This window comes from Mastomys coucha, unplaced genomic scaffold (genome assembly GCF_008632895.1).
Source record: "Mastomys coucha isolate ucsf_1 unplaced genomic scaffold, UCSF_Mcou_1 pScaffold15, whole genome shotgun sequence".
Lineage (NCBI taxonomy): Eukaryota > Metazoa > Chordata > Mammalia > Rodentia > Muridae > Mastomys > Mastomys coucha.
The window spans coordinates 111704952-111731153 of record NW_022196897.1 but is presented as its reverse complement, the minus strand read 5'-3'; the positions used below and the strand labels follow the sequence as shown (position 1 = coordinate 111731153).

The window sequence follows — 26202 nt, the reverse complement described above, 5'->3', positions numbered from 1 at the left end:
GGGAGAGGGAGAGGGAGAAAGAGAGAGAGAGGGGAGAGAGAGGAGAGAGAAGAGTAGAGGCTGGCCATGGCCACATGGAGAGAGGGGGAAAGAAGGGGAGAGAGAGAGCAAGAGGTGAGAGTAAAGACAAGAAGTTGAGAGTAAGAGATTGAGAGAAAGGAGGGGTCAAGCAGCTCCTTTTATAGAGGGCTGTGCTACCTTTCTGTTCCCGGGTGGGGCATACCTGGCTGTGGTCAGGTGACTGTGGGGGGTAGAATCCAGCCAGAATGCTGAGAGCTGGGGCATTGTCTGCTTGATAGATAGCACAGGCTAACAGAGTTGGAGGGCTGGTGGTGTCAGTCATCTATGTCTAGGGGTGTAGCTTTACTGGTTCTGTCCCTTGTACAATTCTCTACTGGGTCTCCGGAGTAAGCTTCACTTAACCAAGAACACAGACTGCCTTTCACGGTCCAACACAGACCCACATGAATACCAAGCTGCACATCTGTTACATATGTGCAGTCAGGCCTAGGTCTAGTCCATATTTTTCTTTGGTTGGTGATTTAGTCTCTGAGAGCCCCAAGGGTCCAGGTTAGTTGACTCTTTTGGTCTTCTGTGGAGTTCCTATTCCCTTAGGGGCTGCAATCCTTCCTCCTATTCTTTTATAAGAGTCCTCAAACTCCATCCACTGTTTGGCTGTGACTGTGTATGCCTCTGTCTGAGTCTTGGTTGGTGGGTGGGACCTCTCAGAAGACAGTCATAACAGAGTATCATTAATAGTGTCAAGGATTGGTGGTCCATGGGATGGGTCCCAAGTTGGACCAGCTATTGGTTGGCTGTTCCTCACTCTCAGTTCCATCCCCTGTCCCTGCATTTCTTATAGACAGGATAAGTTTTGGGTCAGAAGTTTTGTGAGTGGGTTGGTGTCCCTATCGATTCACTAGGGTTCCTGTCTGGCCACAAGAGGCAACCTCCCCAGGCTGTCAATGCTGTGAGTCACAGCTAAGGACATCCTCATTGATTCTTGGGTGCCTCCTCTATCCCAGGTCTCCATCTCTTTCAAGAGATGCCCCTTACTGCCGCCCACCCATCAGTTGCAGATTTCCATTCATTCTCATAGCCATCTGGAGGTCCCCCACACCTGTTCCTGCCAATCCCCTTTCCCATCCAGTTCCCTCCCTCCCAATCCCCTCCCAATCCCCTTTCCCATCCAGTTCCCTCCCTCCATCTGCCTTCCATGACCATTCCATTCCTGCTTCCAAGTGAAGCTGAAGTATCCTTGCTTGTGCCCTCCTTCCTATCCAGCCTTCTTGGGTCTATGGAGTGTAACAGGGGCATCCTGTAGTTTAAGGCTAATATCCACTTATAAGTGATACATACCATGCATGTCCTTGTGGAACTGGGTTACCTCACTTAGGATGATATTCTCAAGATCCATCCATTTGCCTGCAAAATTCATGTCTTTGTTTCTTATGGCTGAATAGAATTCCACTGTGTAAATGTACCACATTTTCTTTAGCCATTCTTCAGGTGAAGGACATCTAGGTTGTTTCTAGTTTCAGGCTATTACAAATAAAGCTGCTAGGAACATAATTGAGCAAGTGTCTTTGTGGGATGGTGGAGCATCTTTTGGATATATGCTCAGGAGTGGTACAGCTAGGTCTTAAGAGAGAACTATTCCAAGTTTTCTGAGAAACTGCCAAATTGATCCCCAAAGTGGTACAATTTTGCACTCCCACCAGCAATAGAAGAGTATTCCCTTTGCTCCACATCCTCACCAGCATGTGCTATCACTTGTGGGTTTGATCTTAGGCATTCTAACTGCTATAAAATGGAATCTCAGAGTTGTTTTGATTTGCAATTTCTCTGATGATTAAGGACTTTGAACATTTCTTTAAGTGCTTCTTGGCCGTTCGATATTCCTCTATTGAGAATTCTGTTTTGTTCTGTGCCCCATTTTTTTAATTGGGTTATTTGGATCATTGGTGTTTAACTTCTTGAGTTTTTTATGTGTTGGCTAATTAGCCCTTTGTCAGATGTAGGGTTGGTGAAGATCTTTTCCCAATCTGTAGGCTACCATTTTATTTTATTGAAAGTGTCCTTTGCCTTACAGAAGCTTTGCAGTTTCATGAAGTCCCATTTATCAATAGTTAATCTTAGAGCCTGAGCCATTGGTGTTCTATTCAGAAAACTGTGCCTGTACCAATGGTTTGAAGGATATTTTCCACTTTCTCTTCCATGAGATTTAATGTATCAGGTTTTATGTTGAGGTCCTTGATCCACTTGGACTTGAGTTTTGTGCAGGGTGACAAATATGGATCTATTTTCATTCCTCTACATGTAGACATCCAGTCAGACCAGTACCATTTGTTGAAGATGCTTTCTTTTTTCTATTATATGTTTTTGGCTTCTTTATCAAAGTATCCATAGGCATATGGGTTATTTTTGAGTCTTCAATTCTATTCCATTGATCGACCTGTCTGCTTCTGTACCAATACTATGCAGTTTTTATCACTACTGCTCTGTAGTACAGCTTGAGGCACCTTATTGTTCAGGATTGCTTTGACTATGCTAGGTTTTAGTTTTTCCATGTGAAGTTGAGAATTGCTGTTTCAAGGTCTGTAAAAAAATTTTTCATTCATTTGCAAATGTGAAGTTAACATTTGTTCTAAGGTTAGAATAAAGATGACAGTTTAAAAGATAGGAAAGGTGACTTTTTAAATGAGGTTTGTTGGAATTTAGTAAATTGAAATATAAATAATTTATTTTTACTTATGTAAAATATAAATAGAATTTGCTAGGACTAAAGTATTGGTGATGAAATTGTGTGTGTGTGTGTGTGTGTGTGTGTGTGTTTAAATGAGTGCTTTTGTCCCAGTGTTTTGAGAATTGTATTTAAGAGCAAAATAAAATAGAATAAAATCAATTTCTAAAAGTTTATTTTTTTCTTTTTTTATTCACTGAAAACAATTTTTCATACAAAATATCCTGGTCAAGGTAACCACTTCCCCCAGCTCCTCCCAGCTCCTTCCAACTTCTTCCCACTTCCCCATCCACCCAACTCCATACCTTTCCCTTATCTTTCTCTTTAGAAAGTGAACAAGCAAGCAAAAAACCAAAACAAACAAACCATAGTTTAAAATATAAAGAACACACACACATATACACACACACACACACACACACACACCATATACCATACTATACACCATACACACACCTCATAAAAACAAAATTGGAAACTATAACATACAAGTAAAATATCGTAAGGCAGAAAAATGCCCAAACAAAGCAATTTAAATCAAAAGGCCTACAAAAATGCCTTTGAGTTTGTTTTGTGTTGTTTATATACTGGTAGACATGAGGACTACCTCTGTGTGTGGTTAACATGCCCAATGATTCTCCGTAGGAGAAAACAAATTTTTCCCTTGTGAGTGTCAATCGTAGGGGTGGGAGCCTGTGCCCAGTTCCCTTTCTCAGCACTGAGATCCAGATTGACTTGAACCTGTGAGTTCTTATGTGCATCAGTCCTATTGTGTCTGGAAGATACCATTTCTTTGGAATCATCCATCCCCTCTGGCTGGTGTAATCTTTCCTCCTCCTCTTTTGCACAGATTGCTGAGCTTTGAGGGGAGGGGTTTGATGAAGACATCTCATTTAGGACTTAATTTTCCAAAATCTCTCTCTGAATATTGTTCAGTTGTGAATCTCTGTGGTAGTATCCATCTACTGCAATATGAAGCTTCTCTGATAATGGCTGAGTGAAGCACTGGTCTATGGGTATAGCAGAATTCCTTTAGGAGTTATTTTATCCCTGTATTCCTTTAACAGAAAACAATAGTATTTGGTTTTCCCATAGGCCCATGACCTACCCAGTTTGAGGTTCATAGCTACCCCAGCAACAATGTCAATTATGGGTGGCTTATGGAGAAGGCCTTATGTCCAGTCAGACAGTGCTTGGTTACTGAAATGGAAACTTACAGTTTCTTTGGAAAGTCAGTTGTGTCAGATGGTGTTTTGCTGGGGCAAGTACTTGAAGGAGTGTTTTCCAAAAGCCAACACTGGTGAAAGAATGTTTCCCTAAGGCAGACTCATGAAGAAACATTTCACTGAAGCAGATATAGGTGAAAGGATGTTTTGCTAAAAGCAAGTACGTGAAAGAACACATGATGAAGGATTCTTCACTAACTACATGCATGAATTGGTCCACTTTACATTGAATTGTTGAGCTCCATTTGCTGTGACTCCATAAAGAGAAGCGAACCAAAATACTACTGGTGATGTCCTAGCGGCTTCTGGCCAATTCCTCAGACTTGGGTTTATTGGCAGAGTGATACTGGCTGATACAGACTCACATGCAGAGGCAAGATACATGGTAAAACAAGACCCATGGAAGACACATGATGTTTGGAGGGAGTATAAGTAGGACTCAATGGACTATGATGGGGGGCTTGCTTATAGAACCAGCTGTGCAATGCCTCTTGGTCTCATGTCTTTGCTGAACTTTGCTTCATTGAGAGAGGCATGGCAAAAACTTTTCCTGGCATCCCTAGTAGTCCTGGCTCCTCCTGCTGACTTGTGCTGACTCAGCTGAAACCTGGCTGTGTCTCCTAGGTCCTGCTAGCACTGCTGCTCTCCTGGCACTCCTGAACTGCACTGCTAGTATATCTGTGAAGTGTTTGTGAGTGGATGGAGCTGCCACTGTTGACCTGTGAACTGAAGTGCTGATTTCCTGACAATGCAGATGGGATTTGCTCCAAAGAACAATTTCTAAACAGGCCCACTTCCTCCATATCATAATAACCTTGCTTTTCTACTACCTCTGGTGGATGATGGCTAGAAGAAAGGTTAAAGCGTTTAAGAACCATCATTAAAAGTAGGGTTGAAAAAAATTAAAGCCTACAGGTTATTCCCACAACACTTGTGCCCCTATTGTACCAGCATATATTATAGGAAGGTCACTGTTGGAGACTGCAGGGTTTATAGCTGCGTTGATGGTTGCTTTTCTCCTCTGGTAGAGTGCAGAATACTTTCTAGTAACATAAACATTAGTCAACAGTGGTAAAGGCTCTAGCTTGACTTCTCCCTATTTGATGTGATACATGTGTTGTCTTCCACAACTGGGCCTTACCATCAGTTTATATAGAGCAACCAATAGCCATGGGAGTAAGCTAAGATGTTTGAGACCCCTTGACTCAACACTCAACTAGATAAAACCCATTCCTGGCATGGGAGGTTTCACATTGTGGCAAATGATGTCCAGTTAGGTTATTGTCTCCCTCATTATTTGATGACTCCATTTATATTTCTTTCCTATAAGCATATTTTGGGAAGCTTCTGTGATAGGTTTCATATGACCCTTCTCAAATGCCTTTAATGTGACTTGTTCCTCCCATGTTCTCTCTTACCCATCTCATTCATCCCACTCCACACGCCAATCTCTCCCGGTCTCTTGCATAAATATATATATTCTATTTTCCCTTTCTTAAGGCATATCCTCTCCCTCTCCCTGCTGGTCCTTTATTGAAACCTCTGAGATTATATAGATTGTAGCATGCCTATGGAAGGCTTAAATGATAACATCTATATATAAAGGAAAATATACAATATTTGTCTTTTGACAAATATTGAGGTCTGGGTTGCCTTACTCAGGATGAGTTTTTCTAGCTCCATCCATTTGCTTACAAATTTTGTTTTTTGTTTGTTTGTTTGTTTGTTTAATAGCTGAATAGTACTGCATTGTGTATGTGTACCACATTTTCATTACCCATCTGTTGAAGGACATTGAGGTTGTTTCTATGTTCTAGCTATTGTTAATAGAGTGGCAGTGAACATGATTAAGCAACTATCTATGGAGTGTAATGTGTAATGTATAACATATGCCAAAGAGTAGTATAACTAGACCACATTAGATCTGCTTATAGCTTTTTTGAGAACTCTGTATACTGATTTCCAAAGTGACTGCCCCAGTTTTCAATCAGTTATTTTCTTTATCCCTGTAATTCTGACTGGGGTTTTAATTTTCATTCTCTAATTGCTAAGGATATTGATCATGTTTAAAGATTTTTCTTAGTTCCCCTTACCCCCTCTTGAGAACTCTATGTTGGGAGGCACAATCTATTTTTAATTGGGTCATTTGTTTTCTTGATTCTATTGTTTTGTGTTCTTTGTATATTCTATCAAATTTATGGCTGGAAAAGATTCTCTTCCCCTTTGTATGCTTCCTTCTCACTTCATTTGTTTTTTACTCTACAGTAAAGAAGCTTCTTAATTATTTTATTACTTCCTTTAGTTTTTGAGATTATAGTGTATTGCATCATGTGCCCCTTCTCTTTTCTTCTTCTAAAGTGTCCCACAAGTCTCTCCTTGTTCTCATTTAAACTCATAGTCTCTTTTGTTTTATTAATTGTTGTTACATATATGTATGTTGTGGGAAATATTAAAAAAATATATGGCACCATCCTGTGCTGTACTCAGCTACTCTCTGCCCCGGAGGTCTTGCCACCTCTATCCTCACCCCAGTCCAGGGTCTTCAAAGCTCAGGTTCACCAGTCTCAGAGCTGATTTCTTCTCAACCATCTACTCCCTGCAGCGAGTTGTCACAAATCCCCTTAACCCAGAAAATCAAAACTCTAGAAGCTTATAATTAATCAGTCAGATTTACATATCAATAAATTACCAATTTACAAGATGCCCACACAATAATTTTAGATCCAATTGATAATGATACAAGCTACCCACCTAGATCAGACAAGTTGTCCCAATTATTCTATCCTTTTATGATACTCATAGCTATTTGTGGCTATTTAAAGCCATGTAGAATCTGGATCGTCTTCATCTTCCTCCATCTTCCTTCCTTCCTCTCTTTCCTCTCCTCCTTTTTCCCCAAACTTTTTAGCTCTACCTTCCTTTCCACTGCCTAATCACCAGCTCTAGTCTTTATTTTACAAGTTAAGGTGGGGAAGAAGGATCACATGAAGTCACTTGTGTACTTGATTCATTCCTCATCTGCAACCATTCCAGGGAAATATGGAATTAGCATCAAAATACAAGCAACACCAGGGCTATCCACAACATTTCTACATGTGTTTATTCCTAAATATAACTTGCTCAAGTCTATATAATGTTACTTGTATATATGTCTTCAGAATGATCTTTGGTGTCGGATAATCAGTTGCTGTGCTCTTCCCTGGGAAAGATTTTTCCACTGTAAGCATTCTTTAGATGCCAGGAGTTCTTTGTGTAGGATTGAGGAATCATGCACTTGTGCTCTGTCCACTTTGCCTATCGCTGTCCTTGTTAAGCTCATGTTTAGTGTGACTATGCATGTAGCTAATGACAGTCTTGGGACACAGTCTCACCAAAAACATCATGATCTCTGGACAATTTTTCCAATTTTTCCCTCTTCTTCATTTTCCCTAAGCCTTAGGTAAGGGAGCTGTTTTGGAGACCTATTCATTAGAAATGGTCTCCACAACTATGTGTTTTGACTGGCTGTGGTTTTCTGTCATGATCTCTGTCTTGTTAGAAAGAGACACTTTCTTGATGAAGAGTGAGGACTACATTTACTTGTGGGTGTAAGAAATAACATTTGGAATGTAGTAAAGGATTATACTGGACATAGAAGATGTAGGTTCTGCCCCAAGATCCATGACTACTAGCTCTGGGTAGATGGGTAGGTCTCCAGTACCAGGCATGATTTCCCTCTTGTTACGCAGATTTTAAGTGAGATTAGTGAGCTGTTAGATACCACCAAAGTATGTGTGCCACTACTGAACCCTTAGGGTTATTTTGTCATGCTGGTTGTTGTTGTCATTCATAGGCATCACAGCTGAGTAAGTGTATTGGTTACCTCTCTTCTGTAGAAGCTTGTGTGGTGCCTTCTGAAACCATAAAAACCACTACTCAGGGAGCAGGCTTTCAGATCATTTATAGTTCTGGGGCCTCTGAGTCAGGCCTCTGATGTGCATGCTGTCTTCAGCAATAGGGACTTATCTTCCTCTTCTGGAGGAGAACCAAGGACAATAGCAACAGGCCGTGTGTCTTAGAAATCTCTTGGACAGCCCTGGCCAACAACTCCAAAGAGGGCTCCTTATGCCTGATGTTGGAGTTTCAGTAGATGGTATTTGGCTCTTGGAGGGAGCATTTTCATTTGAACTGTACAGATGTATATGTATTGTAGGGTTTTATTGAGTGGATAATTAATAATATGATTCCTTATGGCATTTTTTAGACATTTTTAAGACATCTCCCAAATCATGCAAAACATTATGTGTTTAAACCTAGAAAAGTGCTAAATGAAATAAACCAGACCCAGAAAGACCACATTGCTACATTTTCAGCCCACACAAGGAATCTAAAACAGTGGGACTCAGTAGCAGAGAGTACCCCAATGGTTTCCAGAGGCTTGTAAGAAGAGAAGAAATGGATTGAAAAATACAAAGTTCCTCTTATATGATATAAATATATTCTGGAGATCCAATGCACAGAATGGTAACTCTAGTTAATATATGTTTTAGAATTGCCAAGACAGTATCTATTAGATTTCTTACAAAAAAAAGGAAAATCTATGTGAGATAATATGTTCTTATCTTTATACTTGGTTAGTCACTTCATAGCGTATACCTATATTAAAATAGCATGTTATTTATCATAAATATGTATAATCTTGCTTATTTAATGTCAGTAAGGCTGGAAAAATAGAAGTAAAAAATAACTACTATGTCTTCTATTTTTCTTTCCTCCAAGGCAAACAATGAGGAACTGTTTTAAACTGCAGTAGACTCATACTAAAAGATTTGAATTGTGATATTTATGATTCTAAATGTTGGGGTTTTTTTCTATAAAAGGTATTACTAGATTGATTGATGAAATTTCAATAGAGTTTAATTTGGATAGGGAGATTACATTAAGACCAGTTTTCTTAATTTTTACAAATATAGGAGAATGCTTTTAGTTTTTTCACAGATACTAAGGTATTGAAAGATAATGAGCCATCAAAGCAGTAACTTAAATGCAAATGATCCCTTGAGGTTTTTGATTATTTGAAATTTATTTTTTAAACATTTAATAAAAATAATACTGTAGAATATATATGAATTTTAGATATTTAAACTCTATTTGAATTTGTTCAAGATGATGTAAAATGTGTATTTCTGCAGGATTATTGGCCCAGGGATGTTCGTTTTAGAGATAATGATATATGGGAAGACACTCTGAAAAAACTAGAAGAGGCTATTTCATATACTTCTATTTATTCTTATCTGTCCACCAACGTTCCTCGACTATATGAAATCATTGACAGCTTGGAGTCAAAATTAAAGGAATGCTCACATCTTTTGCAACGCCATGCCTCCAGATTATTTGAAAGTGACAGGATGATTTCCAAGAAAAGTAAGATTTATTTTAATGAGAATAAAGTAAATGGTCAATGGTGTGTGTGTGTGTGTGTGTGTGTGTGTGTGTGTGTGTGTGTGTGTGTGTGTACCTATGTTTCCTCTGTGTGTGTTCTCATAAATAATGAAATTCCAAAGTTTAAATATTTTAAAACTAAATGTTTGAAACTCTCATCATCCAACAAGACCTAGTAAATATTTTTAGATAGTCCTGAGAATGAGGTTTGAAAGAAAGCATTACTAGAACAAGCCTAAGACAGTTAAAAACTTTGCTAAACTGGAAAAGAGGTAGCAAAACATGGGGATTCAGAGAAGCAAGGTGTACCAACTGATGATGTAAGAAGCAAGCCTCAATAGAAATATAGAAACCAGAGTAACCAAGGGCTGACCCACATGGTCGAGTTTAACCCATGGGTATGTTTAGTGTTCAGTGTGGAAGAATGAACTGTTAGATGCATATCCTCAAGCAGTGATAATTTTTTCATCCTTAGTATTTATATAACATTTTCCTTATCAATTGAAAATAAGGATTTTTTATTTCTCTTTTCTTCTATCTCTATTACTTTTTTTTATTTGTTTGTTTTTTGTTTTTTTTGTTTTTTGAGACAGGGTTTCCCTGTGTAGCCCTGGCTGTTCCTGGAACTCACTCTGTAGACCAGGCTGGCCTCTAACTCAGAAATCCGCCTGTCTCTGTTTCCCAAGTGCTGGGATTAAAGACATGCATCACCACTGCCCGGCTTATTACTTTTATTTTTGTCTCTGTCTGCATTGCACTTCAAACAATATATTGAGTAGAAAGAGTAGAAAACCTTGTTTTATTCCTGATTTTAATGGGAAGGAGTTTTTCTCCATTTAGCATTAGGACTGCCTTCATTGTGTCCCATAGATTTTGGTATGTTTTGTTTTCAATTCATTCATATCTAGGAGTTTTTTTCCTTTGTGATGCTTTCCTTGTCTAATTACCATTCAGTAGTATTTTTTGAAGTTTTCTTGAGTTTGTATACTTCTTTAGTTTCTCTTGCTGTTGATATCTGGCTTTACTCCACTACAGGCAAATAAATACAAGATGTTATTTTAACATTCTGTATTTGTTTTGACTTGCTTTATGTTTTATCTTCTGATCCATCTTAGAGAGAGCGTGTGGGCTGCCGAGGAGAATGAGTACTCCCTAGTGTTTGGTTGAGTTGGTCTGTAGATGTCCGTGGGGTCCACGCTATTCACCATGTCATTTAACCCCACTGTTTCTCTGTCTAGTTTTTCCTGGGAAGACTTTCCACAGATGTTTGAATGTGCCTTACCAAGTTTTTTACTTGTAGCATCATTTCAATTTGAGTTTTCACCAACAGTATCCTCTTTATTAAATTCTGTCTTCTTGTCTTGGAATGATTTCTGCATTTCATTCCTCTCTTTGTTTTGTGTTAATCTAACTAGCTGAACTATTTGAAAAACTGTGGCTTGTTTGTTAGACATCAGTTAAGGTAAAACATTAGACACAGAAGTACCACAGACATATAAGGTAGAGCTTGATATTTTGGAAAAACAAAAGGAAATATGATAATAGTTTCATTACTTATTAAAAGTCACTACTTATTAAGGGTGTGTGGCTTGTTAAAATTTCTAGTTCATTTGCAGTGAATAATTTTTTTCAGTGAATAGTTTTGTATATAATTTATTTAAATTATCTAGAATGTCCTTAGTTTTTGTCTTTTTTTTCATTGTTGTCAATTCCTTTTCTTAAAGGGTCGTATACAAACCTGGAACGCTACAAGGCATTTCTAAAAGAACACTATAGGCAAAAGAAGATAGTGGTATGAGTTTTGTGTTTTTACCATCCCTCAAAAATATATTTTCATAAAAATGCAAATGCTATAATTTACAGATATGAACGGAAAATGTTTTTTATAAATGTCCTTTTAATCTTTTGTGAGTAACATTTCTGTCTTGAAAATCTAGAAATGTATTTTTTGACACTCAGTATTGGAGCCTTGATACTGTCATATATATCATCATAAGTCATTTGAGATTGATTTTTAATGCATCTATATGTTTCTTCCTTTGGATATTTAATGAATGAAATATGTGAACCAATGCTTTATTAATTATTTTGAAATATAAATATTTGATTGGGTTTATTTATCAGGATTTTTATGTAAAAATCCTTTAATTTATAACTTTAAATTATTTGTTTTGAATTTTTCCAGCTTTCAGATCAAATGGAGACAGAGAAGAATGTAGAGGTATTTTAATTTTCTATATTGCTGGATTATATGTCAGGTATACTATATAAGGCCAAGAGAATGATTATAATGCTATAGATATAGATATAACTATAAATTTGTGCTCTACAAAAGAGAGTTGGGAACAGGCTTAGAAACCTTTCTGTGCTCCCCTGTTCTTGTTTCTTTATCATGAACAATCTAAAATACTTGATCTTTTGATTACATACCAAAATAGGTTCTGAAATATGATTACATTTTGTTTTAAAAAAAAATTGGCTCAGCCGGGTGATGGTGGCGCATGCCTTTGATCCCAGCACTTGGGAGGCAGAGGCAGGCAGATTTCTGAGTTCGAGGCCAGCCTGGTCTACAGAGTGAGTTCCAGGACAACCAGGGCTATACAAAGAAACCCTGTCTTGAAAAAGCAAAAAACAAAAACAAACAAAAAAAAACAAAAAAAATTGGCTCATTAAGATACAAGGGCATTTAATTTCTCAGAAACAAAATATATTAAAACAATTTTTTCCTAGGAGAAATATATGATTTTAATATAATAATATAAAATGGCATAATTATGTTGATTAAGTAATAGTTAAATATTTATTTGTCTTCTAAAGCATATGAAACCACTATATCAAGAACAGAATTAATTTTTGTTAAACAACATTTTCATTTTTTTCCCTAGGGTTGCACCTTTTTATTCAAACAAAATGAACTGACACAATTACCCAGACATTTGGATGCTAAACAAATTTATCTTTATGTTTTAAGAACCCATAACTTTGAGGTATATAAACATTATTTATTTTGATCCTATAGTAAAATTTGAGAATGTGATTTTAATGAATCAGACCTTTAGTTAAAACTATAAGAAGTTAGATGTTAAACAAAACTTGATTCTTTGAGCATTAAATTTGGAAGAAAACATTAGTGATGTCTAACCCCGTTTTCCAGAAGAAAATGGGTTAGTGTCTTAGTTACTTTTCTATTTCTGTAACAAAACACTATAGCCAAGCCAACTTCTATAAGTGTTTAAATGGGCTTATGGTTTCAGAAGCTTAGAGTCCATAATGACAGAGCAAAGGCATGGCAGCAGGAAGAGTTGAGAGCTCACTGGGCAATGAGTTAGGCAAAGAGAGCTAACTGGGAATGGTACCAAACTTTTGAACCCCAAACCCACTGCCAGTGACACACTTCTCCAATAAGGCCACACCTCTGAATCCTTCATAAACAGTTCCACCAGCTGGGGACCATGTTTCAAACATAAGAGCCTATGGGGACCATTTTCATCCAAACCACCACAGTTGGTGTGTTGGAATCTGTAGGGTCTATTGGCTGGGAATGTGACTATGAAGGGCTTTTCTTCTGTTTCCACTCTTATTAACTCAGGCACCTAGCATGTTGGTTTTACTCTGAAATAACTTGTGAATGCTCTAACACACGTGATTTGTGCATTCTTTAAAAGCCTTAAAAATGTCCTGCCATACTTTTCTGTTATGTCCTGTAGTATAACAATATAAAACAGAAAGTATAGGAGTGTGACTAGTTCAGTGGCCAATGATCATCAGGGGTGAGATGAACTTAGAGAGTAGTTATTGGTAAAGGTGATCATTATCGGCGTTTGTCTAAATTTCTATTTTTCACGTTTATATATACTATACATGTTCTTTGTAATAAAAAAGTAAAAAGTATAAATTGAAGCTATTACCAGTTAAATATGGTTAATTCCCTGTGGAAAAGAAGTACTCCCATAGAAATAATGATAAATAATTTTCTTGTTAAAAAGTTTGTAAGATTTCCTTGTTGTTGACTTACATTTGAGGAACAACAACTAATAACCAGTATTTATGGATTTCCCCAATGGAAATGTTGAATTATATTGAATCTAGTATTTAAAAATTCTTGTAAGAATTGGTAAATAGGTTTGGATGACATTGAAAAGTTTCTGGGGCCAGGCAGTGGTGGCGCACGCCTTTAATCCCAGCACTTGGGAGGCAGAGGAGGAAGATTTCTGAGTTTGAGGCCAGCCTGGTCTACAGAGTGAGCCAGGGCTATACAGAGAAACCCTGTCTCGAAAAACCAAAAAATAAATAAATAAATAAATAAAAAGAAAAGAAAAGTTTCTGTATGGCAAAAGACACAATTAATAGAATCAAGAGATAGTGTACAAGGATAGTGAAACATCTATGCCCAGTTAAACATCTGAGACAGATTAATATCTAAGATCTATAATTAGCTCCAAAAATTAAACATAAAATCTTCAAGTTATCCAGTCAGTAAAGAAACAAATGAATTAAATATGTAGACCTCAAAAGAAGAAATATTCATGGTCAATACATATTTGAGAAAATGTACAGTATTCTTAGTCACCAGGAAAATACAAATTAGAATTACTTTGATATTCCATTGCTTTTCAGTTAGAATAGTTATCAAATAAAGCAAATGACACCAGCATATACAGTCAAGAATGAGGGAAGTAAGAACTCTTACATGCTCTTGGTGAGAATGTAGGCTACATTAGACACTGTGAAAATCAGTATGGGTGTTCTTCAAAAATAGAAAAATAAAACTTTCATATAATCTAGCTATGCCACTACTGGCTATAATCCCAAAAGATAATTATGTCACCATACAGATATTTGCCGTGCATGCTTATTACTTTACTATCCAAAATATCCAAGATATAACCAGTCTAGATGCCTATCAACAGATGAAAAAGTTATAGACGCACATATAGCACACACTATGGGATTTTATTCAATAATAAAGAAAATCTGAATTTAAGCTATTTGTGTGAAAATAGATTGAATTGGAGGTCATCATGTTAAACTAAGCAAATAAAACCAAAATCAGGAAAAAGTCAAGTCAGGTTTTCATTCATATTTGTTTCTTATATGTGGTGTGTGTGCACATGTATGTAGAGTGTGTGTGTATGTGAAGAAAGGGTGACTGAATTGAGAGGTGTTCTAAACGGAAGAGAGGGGGCAACAAGGGAGGGTATTGAGAGAGAGAACCAGATAAAATATTCCTTGTTTTCTCTCATCTGCAGAATATAGATATATTTGGAAAAAAGAAAAGGGAACAGTGGGATTGGAGAGAATGGATAGAGGGGAAACTGTATATGGATGAATTTGTGCAAGACATGTCTATAAGGAAACATCAGTGAAACCTAGCATTTTGTACATAATCTAAGAAATTAATTTTAAAGCCCTGTGAATAAGAGCATAAAATGGTCTATTGAATCTACTTAACTAAGTAAAAATTTATAGTTATTAGTATTTATGGTAAATACGCTTAGCTTTAGGTACCAGCTTTGATGAATTATCTGCTTAAGGGAAATGTTTAGATAAATTCATGAGAAGTTTACTGAGTTAAAATTCCATGACTAAGTGCATATTTATCTTAAAAAGTGAGAAATATGGTATGTTTCCTACATTGTTGGTGTGGTTGGTTTAGTCTACATCATCCTTGCATTAGCTACTAGCCATGTGTCATTTGTGAGCAAATAAAATGTGCTTGCTTTGACAGATAACTTAAAATTTTCATTCAATGTATTTCAATAGACTTATATACAAATACAAAACTAACATTTATTCATTAAAATAGTTATATTTGGAATAAAATTACAACATATATTATGAGTCTATTTTATGTAAACATGTATTTACAAATCTAGAAATACTATTATAGTATTTCTGATGAAAATTTAATGTTCAAATTAAGAAATTATATCAGTGCAAAATATGTTCCATTGTTTTCAAATTTGAGCACTAAAAATGTAAAATATTTAATTAATACTTTATCAATAGTAACATATTTTAATTCGTTATCCATAGGAGAACGTATTTAAAGTTTGGAGAACCTACGTTCTCTCAGACTGCTCCATTGCTCTTTTGCATGACTCCTTTTGGTGGTGGTTTCTACATAAATTCAAGGTAAATGGCATTTTAAAACTATGTAAAATATTGATTTGTAACACAAATATTTTTTCAGTACAGGTAATATAAATACAATTTTTTTACACAGATGATTTTTTTTAGCATTCCTCATGGACTAAAAATCCTATTGAAACTTTTTTCTTTCACAGTAGTTAAGATTCCAATAAAGATTTCAAAGGTCTTGGTTCTTCACCAATCAGAAAAGATAAGGGAAATCTAGTGCCATAGTGAATAATAAAGTTGTAGCTTTACATGGTATTATATATTGGTAACCTGAACATAACTTCTACTACAAATCAGTAAAATTGAGGCTTTAGAAGAGAACCTGGTGGTCAGATAGACAGAGATCCTTTATCTGATTAAGAAAGGTGAGGATCTGAGTCTAGGTGGGGAAAGTAAAATTCTTGTAGTAGCACAAGAAGCACTGCTTGACCAGCAGAATTTCATTAAGACTAAATACCCTGAAATTATCTTAAAGCTTAATTCCTGAAAATGATGCAAAAAGCATCACCCTGTGACCCTCAAGCCACTGTCATCTGAGGACAGTGTACATTACAGTACAAGCCCTTCAGTGGTAACACCACCCCACTTCCAGAACCAAAGTTCACATCAGAGGACTCTGCACCTCTGATGGAGGATGCTTATCACCCTCCACAGGCCGCACCATCATCCCTATCTAACCCACTCTGGGAACCCAAATCACAGCTACCTAAGTACCACATGCATAGCATGTGTCATGCAAAAGGAACCTCCAGCTGCAGCTTTCCCCAGCTAAGCCTGGGCCACTTCTGACACCCCAATTACATATGCCCAGGTCTCCCCAAAACTGAGCCTCAGGCACTACCTAGCAAGTCCAAAGATGAGCCAGGTTTAGCTAAAAACAAATAGAAATTCTAATGCCTACTCAACAAAGGTGGATCAGATATTCAAACCACACAGCCAATAACACTACTCAAATATGTAATCCCAACACAAAAATATGAAAAACCAAAACAATGTGTCTCTTCAAAGAAAATGATACTCTACAGTAATGTTCTCCAGGGAAACAACTTAGATGACACACAAGATCAGGAACTGAAAATATCAATCTTAGATATGTTCAAGGAACTCAAAGGGGGATATGAATAAGTGCCAAAATGATGACCTAGGAAACACAAGCAAATGGTTGAGTGAAATAATTAAGACAAAACAAGATATGAAAATAGAACACAATAGAGAGATAGAAATCCTGAAGAAAACCAAAATGAAATTTGAAATGAGCAATTCATTAAGCCTAATAAGCTCAGAGGAACACCTCACCAAAGGTAAAGTAAATTGAGTAGATAGGAGAATATCAGGGCTTGAAGACAAGGTAGAAGAATTAGATCACTCAATCAAAAGAAAATGAAAAATCTTTCAAAGTCTCTATGAAAGGGGCACTCAGGTACTCTGAAACATAAAAGGACTAGGACTATAGACTCTAGATAGAGAGGAAGGAAAAGAAATCTAGGTCAAAGGCAGAGCAAGTATTTCCAACAAAATCATAGAAGAAAATTAATCCATTCCACGAGATGGAAATCATGCATGGTACCATTAACTAGGCCAAGTACCCATGCCTGGATATGTCATAGACCCTAGAAGAGATCCTAATGCCACTACTTTGCTAAATGGACACTATTAAACTGCTCAATAATGCATATCTTTATACCCATAGATTAGTGAATCCCTCATCATCAGAGAAGCCTCTTTTTACAGTAGGTGACTGCTATTTGAATGGAATGGCCCCATAGGTTCATATGCCTGAATACTTGGTTGCCAGTTGCTGGAACTGTTGGGAAAGTGTACTGGCTGATTTTGTCTGTCAACTTGACACAAGCTGGAGTTATCACAAAGAAAGGAGTTTCAGTTGAGGAAGTGCCTCCATGAGATCCAGCTGTGGGGCATTTTCTCAATTAGTGATCAAGTGGGGAGGAGGTCCCATTGTGGGTGGTACCATCCCTGGGCTGGTAGTCTAGGGTTCTATAAGAAAGCAAGCTTAGCAAGCCAGGGGAAGCAGCCAGTAAGGAAGAGCCCTCCATGGCCTCTGCATCAGCTCGTGCTTCCTGACCTGCTTGAGTCCCAGTCCTGACTTCCTTTGATGATGAAGAGCAGTGTGGGAAGTATAAGCTGAATAAACCCTTCCTCCCCAACTTGCTTCTTGGTCATGATGTTTGTGCAGGAATAGAAACCCTAAGACAGAAAGGATTAGGAGGTGTGGCCTTTTTGGAGGAGGTGTGTCACTGGGTTGTGTTTTGGAATTTTAAAACAGGTACCATCCCCATGTTCTCTCTTCCTTGTGGGTGAGTTTCAGTACATGAGCTCTTGACTACTGCCTGCTGTCATGCTCCCCACCATTATAGTCATGAACTCTAAACCCTCTCAAACTGTGAGCCCCAAATTAATCAGTTTCTTTGATAAGTTGCTTAGGTCAGGAAGTCTTATCACAGCAATAGAAAAATGGTGACTAATACAGAGACTGACAATTGGTCATGTACAGAGAATAAGACTTCGGAACGCTCAATCCTCAGTGGGACATCTGTAGTATGCACCTCCCTCTCAAGGCTTAATGATACCACACAAGAGCTTATGAAAAGATTGCTAGAGTCAAAGGCAGTCGATGACTGCCATGTAATAGTGTTTTCTAGACATGACAGATGCACTGCACATATGAACTCAGAGAAATGGGACTGCCTGTACCATTTAGGTACAAGCTAGGTACTAATGATTCACCGAACCAGATAGCCTTAAGGCAGATGATCTAGAAAGTCATTGTAGGGTTAAGATCCTATGTATCTCTAAATCTCTATTTGTTTTGTTTTCTATTACCACAAAATTTAGCAATTTTGCATTTTTTACTTTATATTGTTGTTTTTACAGCTTGTATTGTGAGTTTGAAGTCCCTAACTCATCTTCCTGTACAATGAATTTAGATTCTGATTATTGTCTTTACTTCATAGAGCAAGAAGCTAGGCTGCTACATTGGAATTTTATTATGATATTGCTGGTATTATCACTTTAATTATGCTCTTGTTACTGATAAGCAGAGTTTACATTTTAATGTATACTAACTGAGTTGCTGACTGTTTCCAGCTTGGTAGCTACTATCTTCACTCATTCTACACATGTCTGCATGCTTTCTGTGTGTTCTAGATACGATGCGAAGGGATTGAAATTCAGAATGATGTAAAATGTGGTCTTGTCCCTGGTATAATTTTACTACTCTAGATATGACAGATATATATGACTGTCACCTAGGAAATTAGGCCATAACTCTGTCTAATGCAGTGCAACTAATAAATGACAGAGCTGCCATTACAACTCCACTCTGGGATGCTGAAATAAATGGCTCCTCGAATTATACTAGTTGAACTACCCTTTAAAAATAGACTGCATTCTCATATACTATATATAGACTATGTTACATGTAATGATATTATATCCATAACTTTCTAATATAAATTATAATTGGCACTAATTTCATATATGTGTCTTCTTTAAGCCTGACAAGAGAGATGAAGATTACTTGTTTGACAGAATTGCAGAAAGTTATGTCACACTTTTCATAACAATACCTCTAAAGAGAAAGGATTCATTTTTTCAGGTAAATGTAAAAACTTAACAGATACAATAATTATCTTCATAGTGTATGAAAAATATATTTTGTTTAAATATATGAGAATATTTTGATCACCTTTCAACAAAAATTTGTCTGATATAAATAATGGAAATATTTTTAACTTTTACCACCATGACCATTACCCCAAACTCTTTACTGTGTTCTCTTTACTTATAGTCTTAGAACCACAATAGTTTTATAGTTATTCTGTTAGGAAACTGATGACTTCTTTGTATATAATTGGCTTTGTTCCATTTGCCTATAAAAATATCATTCTTCTTTTACTTTATAATAAATCTTTTAGTCCATTTGAGAGAAATCAACTAGGTTATATTATACATAATGAATAAGCTATGAACTAAACATTTATTTTATTCTATGTTATATTAATTAATAAGGAAATTTCATCAAAAATGTTTTGGTAAATTGAGAAAATGTAGGGACTTTTTAAAAAATATTTTAAATATTAATATATAGTATTTCAAAATGCAAGTAATAATCAAGTATCTTATTGCCTTAGCAATCTATAAATCAGAAGTATGTAAGCATTTTGAGTTTATAAATGTTTTCACATTGTTGGATAGAACACAAAATGTTGTTAATGAAAGTACAAATAACTCTAAATTTAAGGACATTTCAAATATTTACATTCAATCTTGCTTTGTCTTACATGTCCATAAAGTATGGTAGGGGGAAACTATAGTGGACTGGGAACTGAGTTTGAAAGACTTGGTCCACTACTGGCAGCACCATCCCATTGGCTGCTATCCTAGAATCCATAAAATGGAGAAAGGACCAACATTCATCTTTTGCTTCCTGACTATGGGTACCATGTGACCAGTTACCTCAAGTTCCTGATACTATAAGTTTCCCTTAAGTTGCTTTTGTCAGAGTATTTTATCATAGCAACAGGGAAAGAAACTAAAGCCATCTTTTTGTAATTACTAGGAGGTAGCATAATTTTATACACACACACACACAAAGAACTTGATAAGTCTTATTAACATTTTCATTTTAACTATTAATAAAACCTATGCTTCACTGATAATATGTGATCATTTGAGTAATGAAGATATTCATGGCTCACTGCATAAGATTAGATACCCCAATATGTTACAGAATTCTTTGTCTCACACATCCACCTTCCTGCTACCACTACACAATTCAAAGATGCCCTAAAAGGAATGCGTACTAGCAAACTTGAGCAGTATTTGATTAAAATAAGCATGTTAGTTTCCTATGAACTAGTATGTATTATAATAAACATAGTTATTGAAAGCAATAGAAATTCATTTTCTTAGTTACAGAGGCCAGCAATTCAATATAAATAGAATATGAGTCTAAAGTGAAGGTATTGGCAATTGCCATTTTCTTTAGAAACCCCAGGGAGCTGATCCTCGATTTCTTTTTATTTCTGGTGTCAGGACATGATCAGGCTCTCTGACCTACAGATCCATCACTGCATGCATGCTTCTACTGTCACACTGCCTTCTTCTTGTCTGGAGTCAGTCTGCTCAGCTTCCCTCAGAATAATAGTAGTAATTATAGTTAGAATCCACTAGATAATCTAGAAAACTCTAATCTGCCCAACAGCATCTTCAGCTCTGTACTAACTGACATTTACAGATCTGGGGAATAGAACATGTCCATCTTTTGGTTCATTAGTTAGTGTACAAGAGTGATCACTAAGGACTTCTAAAACTAAAACTAAATGATCAAATGGAGTCTTAGTTTATGATTATCAATAATTACCTGAATTCAGTGTACCACAATAGTGATATCATGTGTCTTTAATATAAAAGTATGGTCTCTCTTGATGTTTACCCCTCAAGGAAAAAGTGTAATAGCTGGAGTATCTGAAAGCCAGGCTGTCAAGTAGGAGCATAGCTTGAGAGGGGCTGGACAATGGACAATCTGAAATAGGAGGTAGAGGGAACAGTGCTGATTGACAAGATAAGAAAACACTAGGAGGCTCTTTGGATAGGCCAACTCAGTAGTATCCCAGCTTCAGGAAAAAGACACAATAGCTAATAACGCTCCATGCTAGCTAGGTCAGATCAAATCAACCATAGGCTTCCAGAGAAGCATGTGAGGATTGGTGTTATCCTTCTTCCTAAGGAACTTTTCAACTTGATGGGTACCTAAGCCTTTATAATATTCTCACATTTTTAAAAACATGTATTATTACTGCCTTGTTTCTACATGTGTGTAAGAGTGTGGGTGCACGTAGCTCATGCAGAAGTAAGAGGCTATCTTTCAGAAATCAGCTCTCCCTACCACTATGGCTTCCAAAGGACAAATGTAGGTTTTCAGGATTTTACCCACTAACCTATCTCACTAATTAATTATTCTTACATATTGTACATACACCTATAGCAGACTTAATTCTGGATAAAATGGGCTTCCAAGCAAAGCATAGCCCTTCCCTAGAAGTGCCTATCCTAGAGGAGGCATTAGGGAGGGAATAATAGAGAGAAGCCCACATTATCCTACACTTGCTAGGATCAGGTGGAACTGCTGGGCTCACCATAGCATGCTCTTCTTCTGAAGAGTGTACTCTGGTTTCTGATTTGCTCCAATTAAATCTTGACTGGTTTACTACCATGTCCTCCTGACTTTTTCCAGAGCTCAAGAACTAAGAATGCTGCTGGGGTTGAGACTAGAGGAAGATGGAGGCTTCCATATAACCGTGAAAATGTGATAGTGCTGTGATTTTGTTGCTATCTTATCATAGTTTTAATATTTAATATTGATTATAACATAATCTTACATGAATAACAAATATTTTTAAGTATAATTTTCATTATGCTCATGAGATTAAATGAAATCAATAGCTAGTGAAGACAGTTACTTATGACTGGAGTGCTCATAGACCCCTAACTACTAAATCTTCCTAAACCCATATAATTTTTAACTATATTCTAAATATCTTATGCCCACAGACAAACACAGCTCTCATTGCTCATCAAATTAGTTTCTTTTTGCAGCAAATAGAGATTATTACAGAAATAAACAACTGATCAAAAGCAGACAATAAGTGACCATGCAGTATATACCCCTAATTGATACATCTGCACTGCAACCCCTGCACCTAAGGCACAGGGAAAGTCTGTAAAAGCCAGAAGACCAGGACACCTGCTGTGAGACAGTGTCCTCTAGACATGACAGAGAAGGGGAAATGGTGAGGTTTCCTAAACATGGCCTGTGTATTAAGAATACAAGTAGACATACCAGTGTGGACAGGGACATTCTTACAAGGCTTTACCCTTAGCAACAAATAATCAATGAATGCTGAGACAGAGAACCAGTTTTCTTAAGGATGAGTCCAATCTCAAGTGGTTAGTCTTGAGCACAAGTATGCATGAGCAGCACTAAACAGACTCAACAGGTAATACGTATATTTGAGAGGGGATGGGAGGGGACACAGGAGGAATTGAAGGAGAGGAAACAGGGATGGAGATTATGCAAATACCTTACTCGTGATATTCTAGCAAAAATGTTGACATTTACATTAAAAGAAAAGAAGTAGCTAGTCAAACTTTGCCCAGCTAACTTTAACCTTAGTCAGGAATGTCTGCAAAGTGCTATCAGATAGACTCAGTTTGTAACTTATTTTTGCTCATGTTTCTCAATTAGAGTAAAAAAAAAAGCAATAAAGTGGCTAAAGGAAAGCCATAAGAAAAACAAGGAATATATATATATATATATATATATATATATATATATATATATATATGTCACAAACTAATCATTCGTTGATCTTGTTACATTTGTTATACATACATTTGTATATGTGTGTGTATATATATACATGCTAATATGGCTCCATTGGGCAGATGTATCCTGACTGCTTGGCTCAAGCTATCTACACAACCTTCCAGGAATCATTTCCAGAATCTAGCAGCCTCTTCAATGATAACTTCAAAGAAGACCTAGGAAATACTATTTTTCTTTGGTTGACAGGTATGTGCATGTCATTTAAGTATGGATTATTTGATTATAAATTATTTAGATTGCAGTATTTACTCCAACCAAAACACTGGTGATGTATAAAACATGCCACACCATTGTCAGTTGTTAAGTAATCAATACTCTATTAAATTTTAATTGTCAAAATTGTTTATTAGCATTATAAGCCAAATAATTTTTTGTTTTGTTTTATTTGAGATGGGGGTCTCTCTATATAGCTCTGACAGTCCTGTAGCTACTATGTAAACCAAGCTGGCCTAGAACTCACAGAGATCTGCCTGTGGAATCAAAGGTGTACATCACTATACCTGGCAAGCCAAATCATTTCCAAGTGGTGGAATTATTATAGAAAACAGAATTTCCTTAAAACTGACATGTGTATGAGGAGGGAGGGGAGAAATGATATCAGCAAAATTGTAGGGAAGGAAATATTGCTATCATTTAACAACACAAAATAGCTCAGTTATGTAGTCATAAAAAAAAAAAAGTAACCTGAGAAGAGGTTCAGGGGTCACATTAGAACCTTCAGTAAAACAGTAGAGAAAAGAAGAGAGAAGGAAGGAGGAAGAAGAAAGAGAGGAAGCATCAACCTGAGAAGTCAGCATATGTAAAGCTTATAGAGTACTAAGAACCAATGAGAAGAGCGGAAGCCTTCAGAACCATTATGTGTCAAGTAGTACTGTGGTTCCCAGTGACCTGATTTTCAATGAACTGGAGCAGTCTTTGCTGCCAAGCACCTCAGTAGCAGCTATATATTCCCAGCAGCTCTCCTAGATGGTCCCTTAGTTCACCAACACAGACCTCAGTAGCCTCTTGCAGACACATTAGTGACTTTTGCCATTGATGTACATGTTGCTATTGAGGACCTTGCAGAGAGACTTGTATTAAGCTCCATTTCTAAAGAGACACTATTGTGCTGCCCATGAACGCCACCTCCCCAAATCTATACATACCCTAGAAATTGGGATGCTGCTTCTATGTTCTCACCATTACACCAGACCCCAGCTATGTTAGCAGTGTGCTTCCACATACTTCAGACATGACAGACACAACTATAGACAGCTAATCACACTGGACCTTAGAGCCACTGTTACTCTACACATGCCTGAATTAGCTGATGCTGTGGGTACCAGAGCCACTGCTAATAATAAATAGCAAGTGCATCTGTAATCCAGACTTCAGAGAAGCAATAAATCTATATAACTATGTACTCTGGAATCTAAATCTTAAGGCAAACTCCAAAGGCAGTGTCACACTGAGAGTACCCATAACCTGGATCTTAGGTATATAGTTCTTCCACATGCGTATACTCCAGACCTCATTTCTGTGTACTCCATAAGTAACACTGATTAATACACTATTACCAAAGTTGCACCAGGGCTATTGCTCCCCAAGCCCTGGGATCTCAGTTCCCTAAACTGCTACTATCCTGTGACATCTTGACCCAGAGCCAATGCTGTATAGTACAAGGTCCTCTAGGGGTATACCTTGTAGTACATAGTCCTCTAGGGATATACCTTGTAGTACATAGTCCTCTAGGGATATACCTTGTAGCACATGGTCCTCTAGGGATATACCTTGTAGTACATGGTCCTCTAGGGGTATACCTTGTAGTACATGGTCCTCTAGGGGTATACCTTGTATTACATGGTCCTCTAGGGGTATACTTTGTAGCACATGGTCCACTAGGGGTATACTTTGTAGCACACAGTCCTCTAGGGGTATACCTTGTAGCATACAGTCCTCTAACTGTATACCTTGTAGTGCATAGTCCTCTAGGGGTATATTTTGTAGCACATGGTCCTGTAGGAGTATACCTTGTAGCACACGGTCCTCTAGGGGTATACCTTGTAGTATTTAGTCCTCTAGGGTATACCTTGTAGCACACAGTCCTCTAGAAGTATACGTTATAGCACTTGGTCCTCTATGGGTATACCTTGTAGTACATAGTCCTCTAGGGTTTACCTTGTAGCACACAGTCCTCTAGGGTATACTTTGTAGTACAGGGTCCTCCAGGGGTATACTATGTAGTACATGGTCCTCTAGGGGTATACCTTCTAGCACAGAATCCTCTAGGGGTATACCTTGTAACACAGGGTCCTCTAGGGGTATACTTTTTAGTACATGGTCCTCTAGGGGTATACCTTGTAGAACAAGGTCATCTAGGGGTATACTTTGTAGTACATGATCCTCTAGGGGTATACCTTGTAGCACATAGTCCTCTGGTAAGGGCAGAGAAGGACTGAATCAGGAGCATCAAAACCAGAATGGAAAAGTCATATCTAATTCCTCCTGGACTCAGTAAAGAAACAGCTGGATTAAAAAACATATGATTGAGAGGAAGCTCTACTCCCAGGCACTCTAACACAACCAGGGTCATAGGATCAGAGGTGAGGAGGATACATCGTCTGTCCCAACACCAGAAGTAACAGGGACCAGCAGGACCCAAGTACACAGGAACTCTGCCAGTCCAGTGGCATGGGTTCCTTTCAGTCTGTCTGAGCCTGTGCCTTGAGCAGACCTTGGACACAAATTCCACAGCCAGTCAGTCCCACAACACCCAGAGTAAGCTCTACTCCCAGGCACTCTAACGGGCCCAGGATCACAGGATCACAGGATCACAGGATCACAGGATCACAGAATCACAGGATAACAGAGACAGTTTGACTCTGAGGAGTTCTGACATAACCAGGATCACAGGTAGGACAAGTTCCAGTCAGATTTAGCCAGAGCAGGTAGCACTAGAAATAACCAGATGGTGGGAGGCAATTGTAAAAACTTAAGAAACAGAATACAAGGTTACTTAGCATCATCAGAACCCAATTCTCCCACCATAGCAAGTCCTGGACACACCATCACACCTGAAAAGCAAGATTCAGACAAAATCATTTCTCATGATGATGATAGAGAACTTTAAGAAGAATATAATAACTCCCTCAAAGAAATACAGGAGAGCACAGGTAAGCAGCTAGAAGCTCTTAAAGAAGAAACACAAAAATCCCTTAAAGAGCCGGGCGGTGGTGGCGCACGCCTTTAATCCCAGCACTTGGGAGGCAGAGGCAGGCGGATTT

At 37.4% G+C, this 26202-nt stretch overlaps 1 protein-coding gene across 7 annotated transcripts in view; it reads left to right on the top strand.

The window, feature by feature from the left end:
• Positions 1-26202, top strand: part of Fam227b (family with sequence similarity 227 member B) — a 158027-nt gene that overhangs the window by 11634 nt on the left and 120191 nt on the right. For 5 of the 7 annotated variants that reach the window (XM_031371759.1, XM_031371758.1, XM_031371757.1 and 2 more), the window contains 7 exons: positions 9141-9372; positions 11115-11182; positions 11576-11611; positions 12276-12377; positions 15427-15525; positions 19046-19147; positions 22999-23125. In XM_031371759.1, coding sequence (XP_031227619.1) covers positions 9141-9372; positions 11115-11182; positions 11576-11611; positions 12276-12377; positions 15427-15525; positions 19046-19147; positions 22999-23125 — 766 coding nt within the window. Of the gene's footprint in view, positions 1-8265; positions 8473-9140; positions 9373-11114; positions 11183-11575; positions 11612-12275; positions 12378-15426; positions 15526-19045; positions 19148-22998; positions 23126-26202 lie in introns of all 7 variants that reach the window. The other 2 variants (XM_031371762.1, XM_031371760.1) reach the window with 2 other exon arrangements.